Source organism: Scomber japonicus, chromosome 9 (genome assembly GCF_027409825.1).
Source record: "Scomber japonicus isolate fScoJap1 chromosome 9, fScoJap1.pri, whole genome shotgun sequence".
NCBI lineage: Eukaryota > Metazoa > Chordata > Actinopteri > Scombriformes > Scombridae > Scomber > Scomber japonicus.
Genome location: NC_070586.1, coordinates 13,048,190 through 13,066,291, shown reverse-complemented (window position 1 = coordinate 13,066,291; position 18,102 = coordinate 13,048,190). Strand labels below are relative to the sequence as shown.

At 37.0% G+C, this 18,102-nt stretch overlaps 3 protein-coding genes across 3 annotated transcripts; 2 read left to right on the top strand and 1 right to left on the bottom strand.

Annotated features, from left to right (window-relative positions):
- The first annotated feature begins 1,213 nt into the window (after positions 1 to 1,213).
- Positions 1,214 to 6,405, top strand: emb (embigin). Its single transcript, XM_053325899.1, has 9 exons — positions 1,214 to 1,331; positions 2,867 to 2,950; positions 3,345 to 3,528; positions 3,921 to 4,003; positions 4,134 to 4,270; positions 5,035 to 5,196; positions 5,896 to 6,016; positions 6,111 to 6,144; positions 6,237 to 6,405. Exons 1-9 carry the CDS (start codon positions 1,259 to 1,261, stop codon positions 6,295 to 6,297), a joined length of 939 nt encoding a protein of 312 aa, XP_053181874.1. The 5' UTR covers positions 1,214 to 1,258; the 3' UTR covers positions 6,298 to 6,405.
- A 790-nt stretch (positions 6,406 to 7,195) lies between these two features.
- mrps30 (mitochondrial ribosomal protein S30) lies at positions 7,196 to 12,047 on the bottom strand. Its single transcript, XM_053325894.1, has 5 exons — positions 11,442 to 12,047; positions 10,677 to 10,822; positions 9,614 to 9,719; positions 8,710 to 8,886; positions 7,196 to 7,646 (listed from the first exon to the last, which is right to left on the bottom strand). The coding sequence occupies exons 1-5, from the start codon at positions 12,040 to 12,042 to the stop codon at positions 7,387 to 7,389; spliced, it is 1,290 nt and encodes a 429-aa protein (XP_053181869.1). The 5' UTR covers positions 12,043 to 12,047; the 3' UTR covers positions 7,196 to 7,386.
- Positions 12,048 to 12,971: 924 nt separating this feature from the next.
- hint2 (histidine triad nucleotide binding protein 2) lies at positions 12,972 to 16,367 on the top strand. Its single transcript, XM_053325896.1, has 5 exons — positions 12,972 to 13,185; positions 14,184 to 14,321; positions 14,468 to 14,572; positions 15,681 to 15,753; positions 15,852 to 16,367. The coding sequence occupies exons 1-5, from the start codon at positions 13,099 to 13,101 to the stop codon at positions 15,941 to 15,943; spliced, it is 495 nt and encodes a 164-aa protein (XP_053181871.1). The 5' UTR covers positions 12,972 to 13,098; the 3' UTR covers positions 15,944 to 16,367.
- Positions 16,368 to 18,102: the final 1,735 nt, after the last annotated feature.

Genomic DNA, 18,102 nt, shown 5'->3' with positions numbered 1-18,102 from the left:
TCTTATAAAGCAAGGAAAAGATAAGTAAATGTCATCAATGTGCATAATTGTAAAAAATGCACAATTGCACAGTGATTGCAAAACCTTCAAAAACAAAAGCAATAGATATTTTCAATTAGGAACAATACAGTATTTTTACTAAAACAGAAAAGACCAAGCAGAGTTCATGATTTATTAGGCTACATTAATGTTTACAGAGGATTTTGATCATGAAAATGTTTTGATTATATATACAAAATTTCAAAAATGCCTCATGGGCCATCTCCACAAGCTTGACAAACAGCAGAATGAGTGCAGGTGGGCAGAGGGTGAAAACAAAAAGCACACTGTCCTACTGTTCAGAGTATTTTTGAAATATCATTTCTGCAGCTAATATAGTGTTGTCTTTTATCATACGGGAAGGAAAAAAATAACACATTCAATTTTCTTTATTGTTTATTTGATTTTCGTTTTAAAATACAATAGATTAAATTTCCTGGTCAAAAAGAGATGAGCAGAACTTTAAAAGAAATGCTTTGATTTTCTTTTCATATTTAGAATAGTAAAAAACAAAATCACTAGCAAACTAACAAAAAATGACCCATTTTCTCATATTCTGAGAGCGGATATCGTCATCAAGGCATTTTTTTTTTTAAATTCCTGTCTATGTCACTCTGTTTCAACAAAAACTTAACATCAAGATAATACTTAAAGAAGACAGATAGTTAAGTGACATCATTCCTGCTGTTCATACTGACCATTAGAAGATCCCTTCAAATATCCTCAGTCCTCCATCTGGGTAAAAATGTATTTAAAAGTCAAATCAAGTAGATATGTTTCAACATTACAGTCTTTATAGTGCCAAAGTCCCTATTTCTGTTATTATACTTCCACCACAGATCATGTGACCTTCAGCTGCCAGGTCCTCTCACATAACGGGACAGGATACCTTGTAAAAAGCTGCACAGTACAGCAACATAATAACACTCAGATCAGGACAAATTAAAAATATGGCCTTCAAATACACAAAAAGGCAACATTTCTGCTTCATAGAAACCCTTCAGCACAGCAGTGAGGTACTACATGAACCCTGTCTGGCTGAATAATGGATGGAGTCAGCTTCTCACAGGCTGCAGGCTGATACTGTGGCTGCGTCACTTGTGCAGTTGAGGGAGGGAGGATGGGTGGGGTGGACAGACGATGCAGCAGGCAGAGGGAAGAGAGAGACCGAGTGAGAAAACCTGCTGCAGCAGAGAGAGAGGACAGGCGGATAATAATCATGTCACCCTCCTGGAAGCAGCTCCTCTTTCAGCTCCTCCTGCTTGTCGTCTCCTGCAGACACATCAATACAAGTAAAGTCTATTTGGGTTTAATTTTGATTGTATGTGGTTGTTCTGCTTCTTTTTTCCTACTAAATTATTTGTAACCTTGTGAGAAGAAGTAAAAAAAAAAAAAAAAAAAAAAATGTCACAGGATGTCACCCCTTTGTTTGTGACCCAGACAGATGATTTTTTGTTATTTATCAACTTCATTTTTCCTTTGTCCTGTGAGTGTCCCCTCCAAAAGTATTCTTGTCTGGATATGAATTATTTATGTCATCATGGGACTTTGCAACTCTCAATTACAGCCAAGATCAATCATTTAATAATCAGCAGTGTTTATGTGTAGCATTAAATAACCAGATGAAAAAATATGTATAAAAAGGTCAGTATACAAAATAAAAGACAGAAAAGGTTTATTTTCAAGTCACAGTCTTCAGGAAATGAACTGATGTTTTAATTTATTATGATCAGGAAGACTTCTTGAGGTCTTTCTTATCTTTCTTCTACATTAGACTATTGAGATATTTACCCACTTCCTTTTTTTCTTTGTTTTAACTCATCATTTTACATTTTACTTTCATCATTATGACTCAGCTTGGTAACACCTTAGCAGAACACACTGTTAGAGCTAGGCAATATGGACAAAATATCATATTTTTGACCAAATACCTCAGCTACAATAGTCTGGTAAGTTTAGAAAATGACATCACTTTACTGTAATGCAGCCTTTAAAACCAGGAAAAGACAACATGTAAACTGTATCACAATATTACATAAATGTGTCCAAAATCTCGATCTCTGATATCTAGTCTCATACCATAATACTGATATAATATTGATATAATATTGATATATTGCCCAACTGTACACACTGTATGTAACCATCTATTTATCAAAGTTGGACCACTATATGAAAAGTACCATATAAATATTGATATTGACTACAAAAAAGCACCATAGCAACCATCTAGTACACCAAACAACATCCTAGCTACCAATTGGAATAAACACCTACAGCCAGCTCCTCATCATCAAACTTTATTTCAGTCTGCAGAACGTAAAGAAAAAATGTTAATGTTATCACGCTGGATAACATCTCAAAAAAGCACATTTAACTAAATTTTTAAAAATAAGATTGACATTTTTTTATGTTTAGTCGTCTACAATCGCCGAAACACCAAGTACTTCACTGTGTTCTCCACTTCATACTTACAAATTATAAAACGTATAAATAAGTAAGTAATTTAGAGCATCACTAATAAAATAAATCAATCAATGAACACCTGTAAAAATCTTTAAACATTAGATAATACTATTTCAAGTACCATATTACACCATATCCTTATATCATATTTATTCAATACATTATTTTTGCACATTTTCTTTAACATAATGAAAGTTTGTACCATAGCAACCCCATAGCAACACCATAATAGACACCTCATCTAATGACCCAGACTCTTTTAATAATAATTTAACCGGTTCTTGTTATCATCACTGTCGAGATACAGAGTTACATTTTTATTGTGCCAACATTTATGTACATTTATTTCTCTTCCTGTCAGAGACACCTGGTCCAACGCCAACGTCTCTGCCAGAGGATCCCGTCAGTCCTCTCCCAGCAGATGTGAGGAGTGTCGTCCTGAAAGGTAACTGCAGTCAGTCCATCAGTACATGTGTTATATTTGATCAATGACTATATTTATTGTATCTCCTACCAGCAATGTTTGATCCTGTATAACATGTAGTAATGGTAGAATATAACTAAGTACATTTATTCAAGTAGCTAAGTAATAGTACAGTATAAAGGTACTTAAAAGGGATATGTATTTACTGATGTTTTTTCTTCTTTCCTACACAATCTTAGTATAACATCTAAGCATATTTAGCTGGTATTACTTCCATACTTTCACTTAAATAAAAGATCTGAGTACTTTTTCCACCACTGGTGACACAGACGGCTGTTTTATTAAGTTCCTTCAAATATATTCACAGTCTGATCATTAATTGTCTTTGTGTTTCTTCTACAACATCTCGACACAGGTACAAGTGAGACTGAGAAGGTTGTTGTGTTGAATCCTGTCAGTCTGACGCTGGAGTGTACCTGGACTGGAAGTCACAACAAACCGCCAAACATAACCGGTTACTGGAGCAAAGATGGGAATGAGATGGAGAACAGTCGCCTCACAGTGCAGCTGGAGAACGAGCAGTATAACCTCATGAGAGAGTAAGTACTGTGTCCACGAGCTACAGAAAGTCTATTTATAAATTTACAAATATAAAATTAGAGCAGCTTTCGATGTTTTGTCTCCACTGTTTCATCTAAAAAGAGCTGAACTACTTACTGTACAGTATAAAACTGGCTTTAATGAGCCACTGTCAGCTCATATCTACAGTTAATTCAGTTTCATCACTTTAATTCATCACATAAAGTCTCTTAGATTGGATTTAGTTTGATTGATTTTATTTATCTTAGATTCAGTGCACCTGGAAGCTTTCTCTATTATTTTCACTTCATTTCTTAATCACCTGAATAGTCATGGTTTTATTAAAAATATACAATTTATACTTTCTAAACACTTCTATAATGTTTTTTGTCCTTTTTCTTTTGCTCTACAGGTTCAGCATTGCAAATGAAGAAGACCTCGGAAATTACTCATGCATATTTGGAAATGAAGCAAAAATAGATTTTATCTTGGCAGGTACACTTTCCTTTCATTTGACTGTGACTACTGTCTGACTGATATTTCACATTTTCCAGCCCAAACGTTTCTCTTTCTACATAATAATGAATATTAATTAGACTTAGTTTTGCATGTCATTTTTTCTCAGCTCCACAGATTGGTGAGGTGCGAGATAAGCCGATAGTCAGCTATGTGGGCGATTCTGTGGTGATGCTGTGTAAAATGGAGGAAAGCAAACCAAAGCCCAACACCTGGCACTGGTTTAAAGACAATGGTACAGACAAGGTGAGACTGCTGAGAGTCTTTTAAAGTGGTTTTATGTCACTGGTGATTTTCAAATCAAGCTTTTAACACTTGTCATCGTTTTTTTGGGGTTTTTTTAATCTGAGTTTTTCAATTTTCTCATCATGATACAAACAGATCAAACATGTAAATCAACCCCCACCCCACACCACCCCATCCCCAGAGTAGAGAATAGGCATTAAGAAAAAAGGAAATCATACACCAAATACTGGTAGTGATGAAGATCAGAATATAAATGGAGAAAAACAAACAAACAAACAAACAAAAACCAAAAAAATAAAATAAAATAAATAATAATAATGAAATGAATATACATATAAAAGCAAGTGACAATAAACTGAGACCATATATGCCACATATATCAGTCACCATAAAGTCCTGGGTAGTGACAAAAGGGTATATGGTCTGTGTGTGTGTGTGTGTGTGTGTGTGTGTGTGTGTGTGTAAGAAGTTGTGCAAGAAGTTGTGCCCACAGGACATCCTCTCCAGCAACCCTTGATACATGTCTTAGTTTTAAATTAGAATAAATACAGTGCCAGTCAAAAGTTTGGACACTCTTTCTCATTGATGTGAATGGGAACATGTGTCCAAACTTTTGTCTGGTACTGTATATTAAACTGTTTGTTTTAATCCCATAAGACATGTGGTCTTCTCAGGTGTGAGTGGATGTGTAAAGATGATGTATGTGGGGGTTTTATAGGATATTATAGAATAAGTCATTATCTGTGGGGTTGTTTTTGTCCCAGGAGCAGATCGACGTCGCTGCAGAGCCTCTCCGGTATGAAATAAAGAACGACAATGGGAAAACCAGGCTGGTGGTACACAACGTGACGGAGGCCGACTCCGGCTTGTATTACTGCGGCGCTGTGTACGCCATCACTACCACGTTTAGCCACGTGGAGCTGAAGGTCAGTCACTCAATACTGTACATGACACAGCTTTGAGGTACTTTAACTTTAAGTATGTCTGATTTTCTTCCCCACCATAGTTAAAAGGCTACAGAGTGAAGTTTAAAGTAAATTATAATTATGTGTTACCTCTCATTGTTTTACCAAAAGAAATCAGTAGTGAGTTTATAGGCCTATCATATTGTTAAAGATTAAAGAATAGTGGTTCTTAACATGTCCACTTTCTGTTTCAGATGCCTTTTAAGTCCATCAAAGAGTGATTTACCCATAAAACTACTTAAATTGTGTCATTTAAATAACAGTTTAAGGCTCAAAGACATAATACTATTATTTTATTAACAAAAAAAGCAATGATTAATCCACAAAATAGTTTTTCTTCTTTTTCTCATTAATAATCTCATGACTATTCAATATTTACTTTGTGACCTTTGTGAGGGGCCCCGATCCCTAGATTGGGAACAACTGGACTTTACTACCCATCTCTATATAAAGTAGTTCAGATGAGTTCATCTTGAACAGCTACAACAGTCACTGTATTGTTGCATCAAACAATCTATTAATGTCATATCATCAGTTTTCTTAGCAGGTAGTCCTTGTACTAGTAAGGAATTGAATGCTGGACTTCAGTATTTTTACATTGTTATATTGGTACTTCAACTTAAGTAAAAGCCCTGAATACTTCCTCCACCACTGCTAAAGATCATCACCTTTTACGAGCCCCTGAAGCCCTTCATATCCATCCTAGTCGAGGTGATCATCTTGGTCGCCATCATCCTGCTCTACGAGAAGACTCAGTCAAAGAAGGATGAACCTGCAGCAGGTAATGAGACAGCAAACGCAAATTCTCATTTATATCAGTGCATTTTTAATAATAAGATGGTGTGCGATAACTTCTCTGTCTGTCTTCACCACAGGAAACAGCACGAATGCCGACAGCACCAACACGCTGTGAGTATTGAGAGATCGGTGCAGATTTGAGGATGTGAGGAGAGTTTGTTTTTCTGCTGTATGTTTCTTACACGTGTTCATGTCTTCATCAGGTCACAGGGAGAAAATAGCGGACAGGAGGGAAATTCATCAATGAGACAGCGCAAAGTCTGAAGACTGTGACACACTCTGCTTATATCCAAATGTGAACGATTGAGCTTTAAAGCAATATTTCATTTATCTGATCAATAATAATAATGAAGTGCAATAATCACAACTGATTCTTTTATTTTTGTTGCATATCAGGTTTCCTCTTTACGTACCAGCTCTGGAAGATTTTCTTCCTTTCTTCAATGGAAGATTTTTATCATTTTCTCATCAACAACAGTGGTGTCATAATAGCTTTGAAGTCTGAATGCCTTCACTTCCTGTCGATTAACTGTGAAAATGTGGTTGGCTTCACACATCACAATGCCTCATATCTTATTTATCAAAAAGGAGGTAGGCCTATGCAGTCTTCCTTTTAAATCTCAACTAATCTGTCCTGCTGTTGTTTCGGTTTGTGGCAGTGCCTTACACTCTCAAAAGAAAAAAATAACAATTACCAGCTATTCACATTGTGCTTGCAATAACTTTGTCACTTATTAGTTTGTCTTAGAAGAACTGTGCCTGATATAATGATGTCTAAATACTGTCAAACAAGATATATCATCACATATGCAGATCTGTATCTATTTTTAATGTTAATGAATCAGAAGCTCATATTTTCCCCTAATCATGACTTTAACTTTGTTTTTCATTGTCAAAATGCACTTTAGCTCACTGTTGTACCACCGTGTGTGTAAACAAGCAGATTAAAACCCTTACAAATCACCATCTTTGTGTTCATTTCAGTAAAAGCCTGTTAAAAAAAAACAACTATTAACTTTATGAAACCTTCTAATGGGAGCTGGTATGAAAGTGTCTCTCTGGAAACTGAGCTGAAAGTAGTTGTTGTAATCAAAGATGAACAGACAACAGTGTCGATTTTGAGATCATTGTTTTATCTCAGCATAAATACAATCTGGACAGTAATAATCGTGACGCTTGTACAGTTATTTGTTGTTTATAAGGTTACTTAACTCTTTATACAATCTGAAACAGCTTCATCTCTGCTCTTCAAATGTTCTTTCCTCATTTTCGTGCATCTTTCAATCAATGCCTTTGGACTCAAGGAAATCTCCTTTCAGATGTTTTTTCATGATGCCGGTCACCTGAAGAGCTCTACGGCTGGTTCATGAGGAACTTCATCAGCAGCTTGATGACGCCGTCGTCCAGTCCCACGACTTCTCCGTCCTGCACGCTCTCGTACAGTCGCATGCTCTCCGTGCCCCACAGGAGGTTTTTCCTGGGGTTGTCGCTGTCCGTCTCCACAGAGAGAGCGACCGTGTTGAGCTGGTAACAGAAGAATGAGAAGAACTGTCCGTCTGTGATCACGGCCTGAGATACGAAAGGCCGGGTGACGTCCTCGTGGTTCCAGAAACCTAAAAGGAGCAGAGGTAGAGGTGTGAGTGGCCTTTCCTTCTTTTCTAAATGTTCTTAATGAAAAATCAACCCTCATATAATTATTGATCATTGAAACATTTAAAACATAAATGTCAGTATCAGACAAGCATATTTACTGTATTCATTAGGTGATTCCTGACACATATACTTGCTCCTGATAGTGCTTTTGTTGGAATAATTGTACATAAGTTATCTCATATTTACCTTTTATACTGCAACTAACCTTTTCTATTAGAATGTACAAGTGTGCTGTATGCTGATGACTTGCAGAAGCTTGAGCTATCGTTGTCAAACAGGAACCGTGCTCAACTTCAAGAGAAATTGGAACCAGTCAGAGCCGTCTTACGAAAGGAAGACAACATGTGCCAAGAAGCTGATATGTGATTATGCAAAGATGTTCGTCTTGATTACGTTGTTGCTGTGTGACCCCATCCTTTAGAGCAGCAACGATTATGTAACTAGGGGCCGCCTAAATGAAATAAAAAGCGAGGGTTCGAGAGGTATGTTTCAGAGCGGAAAGAGATGTGTACTGAGCATATTTCTCCGTTCTCCTTGCTAACGCTGTGTCTTGTCTTCCTTTGTCTGATATTTTGAATGTTTTAGGTTGCCTGAACCTGACAGCTTTTATCCGTAAAACTGAAAACTTGCAACAGTAAATATACCACAGTCCTATTGGAAAAACAGTAAGGGCTACAGGGATTAAGTATAGTCCAAGATTAGACCTGTTTTCACAGAATCTGATATTTAGTCTAGGACTAGTCTTAATCTGTGTCTGAGAAACTGGACTTAAATGTCGTATTTTCATGCCAGACTGTCAAATTGAGAGTAAGAGCTAACTTGAAGGCTGACCTCTACTCTAAAAATATATTAAAGAGGGAAAAAAAGATTTTCAAATTGATGCAGTAGAAAGTTGTTTGCTGTAGTCAGAGACACAGAACCAGTCAAACATGTGGACACATCTTCCTGTTCCCTTGAATAAGAAAGAGAGTCCAAGCTTTCGAGCGGTGCTGTATGTATGAGTATTCTGTGGTGATTACTCACCCTGGTACATGGCCTGAGCTCCTGTCCAGGCGAAGAGACTGGCGAGGCCGTTGGCTCTGAGGAAAGGCTCCACCTGGTCAGACTGCTGCTGTCGGGCCATCCGGTCTCTGTGGTAGCGGTCCGGCACCAGGTGGAACTGAGTGTGACCGTAGCAAGCCGGGTCTGGTAGCTTAGAGCCTGTTTAACGTGATCAAGAGGATAGATTTGATTTATCAGAGCAAAGCTGAGAGAAGAGTGAGTGACGCTTACATTTTATTTCAGGGTCATGAGTAAACTTAAGCAAGCTGTTCTATGTAACGCAGAGGTGCAACTAACGATTATTTTTATTATCTATTAATCTGACAGTTATTTTAATTCATAATTTTTTTGTTTTCAACAGTCCAAAAGCCAAAGATGTTTAGTTTACTATATACATGTATGACACTGAAACCAACACTTCACCCTAAATCATTCAAATTCATATTGTACTGTCTGTCCTGCACTGTGTAGATGTATATAGATGTTGTTCTTTAATTGTTAGCTGTACATATATATCCTGTTAATACTATTTGCACACAGTTTTTAATCATGTAAATATGCAGATACACAGTCCATGCTCACTACACAGTGTTTAAGTGTCATAATCATGATTATTGTTTATTCATGTTATTGATTATTGATGTTTAGCTGTCAGCTTCCCATGCAGCCAGTGACTATGGATGAAAACCAGCTTTCTATCCTATTACAGTAATATGTATTAATATAAACTTTCCATGAGATTAACTGAATAAAACTAAATTAGACTGATTTTTTTTTTTTTTAATCTTACATGGTAAATTTTCAATGAACATTATTTTGGCTATTTTAAATATCACATGATGAGGGTGAAATCAGACACAGTAATGGTTTTTGGTCTCTGTGTTACCTGTGTAGATGGTGTTGTCGTACTGTCTTCTGAACAGAGGCATCACGTTGGGCGCTAACGTGATCTCTGGAACTTCGGCTGAATACGAGGCCTCCATGGGAGTGAACTAGAGAGATTAAAGTGACAGAAAAAAAGAACAACGTGTTATTGTATATTTTCAGAGTCTGATTTAAAAATGTATCACAGCCACTTTGTCAAGGTCAAGCTTTATAACAGCTCTGTAGCATTTTATCACATTTTTGCAATGTTATTATTATAATATAATTATTTGTTTGATGGTGTGCAATGGTTTCTTTTGATACTTTCTCCTGCTGAGTAAGTATGTCATAAGTGGAAACCTGTGACATCCATAGCACAAACTCAATGGAGCAGAAAACTACAGAGTTCATTAATGCAACACAAAGAATTCAGCAACATTAAAGGACGAGTTCACAATTTTTCAAGCGTGTCTTAAAACAACAGTCAGGAGCCCAAATGAACATTGAAACATGTTTTTGTTACTGTAATCATTCCTCCTGTTCACACTGACCATGAGAAGATCCCTTCATCATACACTTATAATGGAAGTGAAGGGTAAGAAAGTCCACAGTCCTCCTATGTAGAAATGTATTTAAGTTTATCTGAAGCTAAAATGAAGCTTCAGCCATTCAAATAGTCAAATCTAGCAGATATATTTAAATGTTAGTCTTTTTAGTGCCAAAGTTCCTCTTTTTGTTACTATACTTCCACTGCAGCTCAACAGGGAAACACAAAGAGGGAATTTGATGCTAAAAAGACTACATGTGGCAGATATCCACTTGATATGACTAACTCAGACTGCTGGAGCCTCATATAAGTTTATTATCAACTTTTAAATGACAGTCTGTGGGCCCAGTCACTTACACTGAAACCACTGTTCATATGGACACCTGACTGTTGATTTAAGACAGACTTTAAAAAATTGTGAACCTATCCTTTGAACATTTTAAAATTTACAACACAACAAGGAACGTGAAGGTGGCATGGAGACATTTGGGTGTTTTTCTGTTTTTCTAATTAATAATCATCATGATTTGATTTGTACCTGTGGCAGCTGTTGTGTTATTCTAATCTGACTGTGCGGGTGGTCGTCGATCTGGAACCTGGTTGGCTCCAGTCGGCCCTTCCTGTGGCCCTTTGGGATGAACCTCTGCCCTCTCCTCCAGTAGAAGTTCACCTGGGGATTCAAATCTGAGAAACACAAAAGACGTGCAGAAGTGAAATTAGTCTTTACCTTTAAGTAATCATTGAGCTGAGCCAAATATCTCTGTAATACTACTATTCTAACCAACGAATGTTTACAGTGTTTGATTAATAAAAGCCTTAAAAAATGAACCAATAAAATATTTTCAATAGACTTTCTACTGATACACTAAAAGATTCATAGACTAATAATATGATTACTGCAGCAGTAAAACAAACTAAACTATCCTTATTGCTAAGTGACTGTAATAGTTTTAGTCTTAATATCTTCTGCATCTTCTACTGTTGTAGCTGCTGGAGGTGGAAATAGTTTCAACTACTTTATATATAGTTAGCTAGTTTAGTCCAGTGGTTCCCAACATAGGGGTCGGGCCCCTCCAAAAGCTCATCAGATAAATGTGAAGGGTGGTGAAATGATTAATGTGAGAGGAAATTATTTATTGTTCTTTATTCTTTTCTTACTGCTATTTTACTGTCCACTTGCTGCTGTAACAATGCAAATGTCCCCATTATGGGACTAATAAAGGAATATCCTATCTTATCTTAAATGTACTCTACTAGTTACTTTCCACCATAAGGTCAGTTTGGCTTTTACCAAATCAATTACCTAAGCTGGAGAGGGGGATCAGTGGGTTGTACTTGGCCAGACTGTAGGTGAGCCCAGCCACCAGGTTCTTCAGTAAAGGTGCCACAGTCTGCTCCTGCTTTCTAAACAAGAACACTTTACGTTTATTTATGTGCCAGTGCTCCTGTAAGATCACACGGGTCACCAGGGAGCGGATGTCCCTGAACGCCTCATCCTCACTCCCCTGGTGGTGCTCAGCGGCTGGCGGCGAATTCTCTGCAGCCTCAGGCTGCTCTTGAGCCGGGGAGAACTTCTCGGGCAGGCCGGGGATGTAGGCGGTCTTGGTGAAGTGCTGGTACCATTTGTCCGGGTTGCGGGAGAAAGTCTGCGGGTAGATGACGAACTTCTCTCGTTGGATACGAGTGATGAAGTCGATCTTCTCCTGCACGGTGGAGGCTCGGATCTTCTGGATCTGCTCCTCCACCTGACGCAGCCGGGCCGATTTACTTTTAGCCGTGAAAGAGGCGACGACAGGAGGGTACGAGGGCTCCTTTACCGCGGCCTGGGTGTGAGCCAACTGCTGGTTCCTGAGCGGGGGCAAATTTTTGGGGAAGAGCAAGGGCAGCCGTGTACGAGCCGCCATGTTTAGTGCTTTAGTGCAGCAGTGTGACAGCTGCTTCTTGTTCCGGTTCATCTGCAGCTAGTGAGACGAGAAGAGGCAGAGGGTCAACTGTCCCGCCACAGCGCCCCCTGCTGCACATTCAGAGTTAAGGGAAATATTAAGGGGAAAGTTACATTTACCGGCATATTCTCCACTTACATTTTTAAATAAAATAAAATAAAATAATAATGAAATAAAAATAAAAAGGTGTAAGCCATCGAGTCAATGTGGTCAGCTGCTAAACATAATCTTTTATGTTTCCCTTAACTTTCCCCTCAAGTTTTCCCTTAACAGTCCTGAATCTGAAACTAACTTCAGCCTCGTGTATTAGACAATATTGTAAGTTTTATATGGGAACTAAATATTTCCACCTGTTTGCAAAAAACGTTCTGTGCCATACCCTCCCAAATATGATTTATTTTTTAATTTATAGCTAATATTATCATCATGGTTAACACCGGTGAACGATGAGGATCTTGAAGCGACCTTTGTACTCCACTGCAAAATGCTGCCTTTGTGGTACTCAAAAGTGTCGTAAATTTGACCAAATACAAAATTAACTTAAAATAATGAGAAGCAGATAACCTTACAAAAATTACAATGCAGGGTGTATAATTTAACGCTGATGAGGACTGAAGTCATAACTAACAATTTATAGTAAAGGTGTCACCTTTTTGGCCAGTAAAATTATCCTTGAGATCCCTACCTATAAGCATAATATTTAATCTGGTCTGTGTGTTAACAAAATATAAATAGATTTTTGAGATAAAACATCAATTTTGTCTTTTTCTAACAACGTATCCTTTCTTATATTAGCCTGCTTAATTGAGACTTTTAGTATTCAAGAGTCAAGAGACTCAACCGAAACGCTAAAATGTTATATGGGAGAAGGTTTGTGAAGGCAACACTAGTTTACGTAGGGCATGACAGTCAGAGAGACGTGAGCTGCAGACTTGTGGACTTTTCTCCTGTGCACAAGAACCCAAACAAATGCTATTTTATTTTGGATAAATATAGTTAAAAGCCAGTTAGCTGACTATGTATCTTCGCCAGATTTTACGGACACATTTGGTCGGGACCAGAGTGGCTCACCTCAGCCGTCTACACCGTGTTTGTCGAGCCGAGGTAGCTCCTCTACAAATAAACAGTGTTGTGTTCATTTTAGTGACTTTAAACATTTTATTTTCATTAAGTGCCGCAGAGCATTTTCACGACTGTCCAACAAGCCCTGGTGGGAGCTGTGGGACACCTGCAGCTTCTCACCACCCAGAGGTTTGGTCACATATGTGTGTCTGCAATATGTTTGTATTTTAAAACAGCAGTCAAGTGCCCACATTAACACTGAAATAGGCTACGTTGTTTCTTGTTCATACTGACCATTAGAAAATCCCTTATAATGCACCTATAATGTAAGTGATGGGGGGCAAAATCCACAGTGTGTCATTTTGTGCAAGGAATGCATGTTTTCCCACATTTTATACAGAAGGAGGCTTGTGGATTTTGTCCCCAAGCACTTACATTGAAAATGCATTATTAAGAGATTTTATAATGGCCAGTATGGACAGGAGGAATGATTATCAACAAGCCTCTTACTTCACAAATGTATTTAAAAGGTTATCTAAAGCTAATATGAAGCTTCAGCCATCCAAATGAGTTAAATCAAGTAGATATCTTTCAACATTACAGTCTTTCTAGTGTCAAGTCCCTCTTTTTTGTTACTATACTTTAACCACAGCTCAACAGGGAAACACAAAGAGGGAATTTGATGCTAAACAGACTGTACTGTACATGTGGATAAGATTCAGATTAGTGAACCTATTCTTTAAGCAATGTTTAAATAAAAAATACAGTAAAACTTCTAAATTATTAAGTATTTGATTCTTTTCTTTATGTTACTTATTTGTTTGTTTTATAGTTTGATCTGGGAAAACGTGCAATTTTATCATTACACCTTAATCTTTAGGGAGATGTGACGTTTTTTAGACTTAACAACTAATCGAGAAAACAAACAGCAGATAAATGAGCAACGTCAGTGTTCATAACTGTTGTTTTAAGACAGATTTTGAAGATTGTGATCCTGTCCTGTCCTTTAACACTATGTTCCTCTTGTTTCATATGTTAAGAGACCACTGTGTACCAAAAGTGACGAGGTCCGGCTGGCAGAGGAGGCCAGCAAGAAGTACGGCTCCCCGGCTCCAACCATCTTCTCCAAAGTGATCGACAAAAGCATCCCTGCAGATATTATCTATGAAGATGAGAAGGTAAACATGTCTTCAAAACAAGCTTATCTCATTTGGCCTATTCCACGTGGAGTCCATAACATGTTGAGATGTAGATAAAAGGATTTAAAGTAAAGTTGTGCAACTCAACAATTTATAAAAGTTGTTTGTGTGTTTTTTTTTATCAGTGTTTGGCTTTCAGGGATATCACTCCACAGGCCCCCGTTCATTTTCTCGTCATTCCCAGGATCCCAATTCCCAGAATAAGTGAGGCCAAAGATGATGATGCAGAGGTAAAGTAGTCCATCCATTGTCGATACCTGCTGATCCTGTTCGGGGGTTGTGGGGGAGAGCAGAGCCATACATCCTCAGGCATACATGCATTCATTGAGCAACAGACAGTGCACCCATATGTGATTGTTAAACATCTCATTTTAAAGCTACAGGCTAAAAGCAGCTATAAAAGGTTGAATTTACATTTCTGTGCACAGTGAAAACAAACTGTAGCACCCAGTGATCTAACACAAGCCACTAGATGCCACTAAATCCTACAGACTGCCACTTTAATTACAATTTTGAGGTACATTTACTCCAGTACTGTACTGTTTTTTAGGTACTTGTACTTTTTACATCTGATGCTACATTATACTTCCACTCCTCTACATTTCAGAGGGAATTATTGTACTTTCTACTCCACCACATTTATTTAACGGCTTTAGTTACTTTTCATTTGAAGATTTGACACAATGGATAATATAAAAAATAAAATACGACACATTGTTAAAGATGAAACCAGTAGTTAACAACCTTTTTGTCTTGTGGCTTCATACAAAAAGCAGTGTGTAGTCAGGGTCACATTTCAGATGTCTATGAGTTCTTAACAGCTCCACCAAATAGTGATTTCTTTCTCTAAACTTGTCACATGGTTTAATTTCAATAAATATTCAGATGACCAAAAATCACTTTACTTACTTTAAATACTTATATAGTACATTTTGCTTCTAATACTTATGTAATTTTACTGAAGTTGGATTTTTCATGCAGGACTTTTACTTGTAGTGGAGTATTTTTAGATGAGATTATTAAAGTGTTGTAACAAGGCATGGTATTTTTATATATGCAGCACATTTTATTTCAGGTAAATTAAACATACTTGATGTTATAATGCTCACAGGAAAAGGCAACAAAGGTTATAACCAGTATTTCCTGGATATAGCCTGACTTCTGCCGCGACCTCCTGACTTCAGATTCAACCACTACTGTACTATTGTAGTGTTATAATTCTGAAAACCTATAATCTCAATACCACCAGTGCAAATCTCTTTAGATAATGTGTAATTATTGTGCACATGTGTAATGAAAAATGTGACTTCAGCTCTTTGCTTTTTTTTAAACTTTCAGCTCTTGGGACATTTGCTGGTTGTCGCCAAAAATGTGGCAAAGCAGGAATCTTTAAGTGAAGGATACCGAGTGGGTAAGTTACTTGATCACCACATCGAGTGATAGATCTTAAAATATCGACTGTTTATTTGCTTATGCTTCAATATTTTGGTGTGTTTCTTTCTTCTGCAGTGATCAACGATGGTAAGCACGGAGCTCAGTCTGTTTACCACCTTCACATCCACGTCCTGGGAGGGAGACAGATGAACTGGCCACCAGGATAATGGTTTTATATGTGTTTGTGTGTCCCTCTTTCCTACTTTCATGTGTATTCCCATGAGCACGATACAACATATGATAGATATAGTTAATCCAGAGGTTCATACACTCAAAAATGTCATAAATTTGATTAAAATAATGATAACAGATAACCTAAATTTACAATGTGGGGTGCAAAATTTGGCGCTAGTGAAGACTGAAATCATGTTTGATAATTGATAGTAAAGGTTCTAGTCTCACTGTTAGCCAAATTATCCAAATGGATAAGTGGATAATTTGATTTCTGTGATAAAACAACAACATTGTGTTTTCTAACAACATGCAATTTCTTTCTTTTCAAAACAACCTAATTCACTTAGCTAAATATGACTTGTAAATATGTTGATCTTGTAAAAATGAAAATCAATCAGATTATGTTTGATACAACTGTGAATAAAGACGCTATTTCTTTACACAGAAAGCTGAAAAATGAACACAATTGATTTATTCTAACACTGCTATAGATAGATAGATAGCCAGATAGATAGATAGATAGATAGACAGATAGATAGATAGATAGATAGATGGATAGATAGATAGACAGATAGATAGATAGATAGATAGATGGATAGACAGATAGATAGATAGATAGATAGATAGATAGATAGATAGATAGATAGATAGATAGATAGACAGATAGATAGATGATAGATAGATAGATAGATAGATAGATAGATAGATAGATAGATGGATAGACAGATAGATAGATAGATAGATAGATAGATAGATAGACAGATAGATAGATAGATAGATGATAGATAGATAGATAGATAGATAGATAGATAGATAGATAGACTGACTCTGCTTAGATGTGTTCTGGCATGAAGTTTGGATATGACCTCTGTGCTTATTTTTAGTGGTCAGCAGCTTGTTGTACCAGAGGTTGGCAACGTAATCAAAGTGACATTGAACTCGTGACCCAGCTAATGTTACACTATCTAGCAGGGCAACTTTCCTGGCCACGAATTGAATCTTCACAAATTTTACAAAGTGCTTTGGGTGCCATGGCCTCCCTGTGAGAGCTGATTATGTAACATGCGACCTAAATAATCAATAGTAGGTTTATCTGTGATTATTCTCTGACCGGCCGAAAGTTCTGGATACTGTCTTAGCTCAGTTTATTATCAGAGAGTGCAATATATTCTCCACTCACTCCGCTGAGATTTTATCTTTATGAGATGTTGTCAAAACATCTTTATTCACATAAAGACAAGAAATTGCACAAACAAGCACATTTCTAGTCATTGATATACAATAAAAGGACACTGACCTCAGGTTACTCCACCGAGACAGCGCACAAGTTATAAAGTGTCTCATTATCATCCACTCTTTGATAACTGCCGACTCATTTATAGCTACTTGTAATTCAAACTGTCACAACATCTCCTTTTTACACACCTGTTGTGTTACATGTTCAATTCAAATGATAATACACACAGACAAAAAGTATACATACACAGTGAACACAGAAAAGTATTATAATAAAGTAAAAAATGTAAAATAATGTTTTTACATTTTTAAAATATACCATTTTTTATTATTTTTTATATCATGTTTAACTATTGTAGACTTATCTAATAGAATTTTATAAAAACTGTATATTTGTATTTAATTATTTGATAAAAATTCTGTATTTCCTACTAAAATATTTTACAAAGAAGTGACTGAAATTAATGCAAAAAAAATCTGGCATTAAAGACACATGATGATGAAATATTTATCATCTACAGTTCATTTTATATTCTCTTGGGTGTAAACTACTTTACCGCTAATATATTTAGAAGTGCCGCTAGTAATAAATCCCCCTCACTAATCATTCACAACTTCCACAGATAGCAGATTTCGTGCCCAGATATTAGCAGCGAGGCTCGGACTGGAGACAGATGTGGTGTGACGGGGTGGTATGATTCAGTGACCTTGGTGCCCGTGAATAAGGGTACTGTGTGTCATTTGAGACTGAGGTTGAACTTTCCCCCATATTTACTTTAAAAGCAACGTTCACCTCCTTAAACACGGCTATCAGACAGACACAGCTGTGAGATATATGTAGCTCAGAGAGAACAAAAGCCTCTGTTATTGACACATGAGCAGAGTAGAGAGGTTTATTTTCTAGGCAGCTAAAACT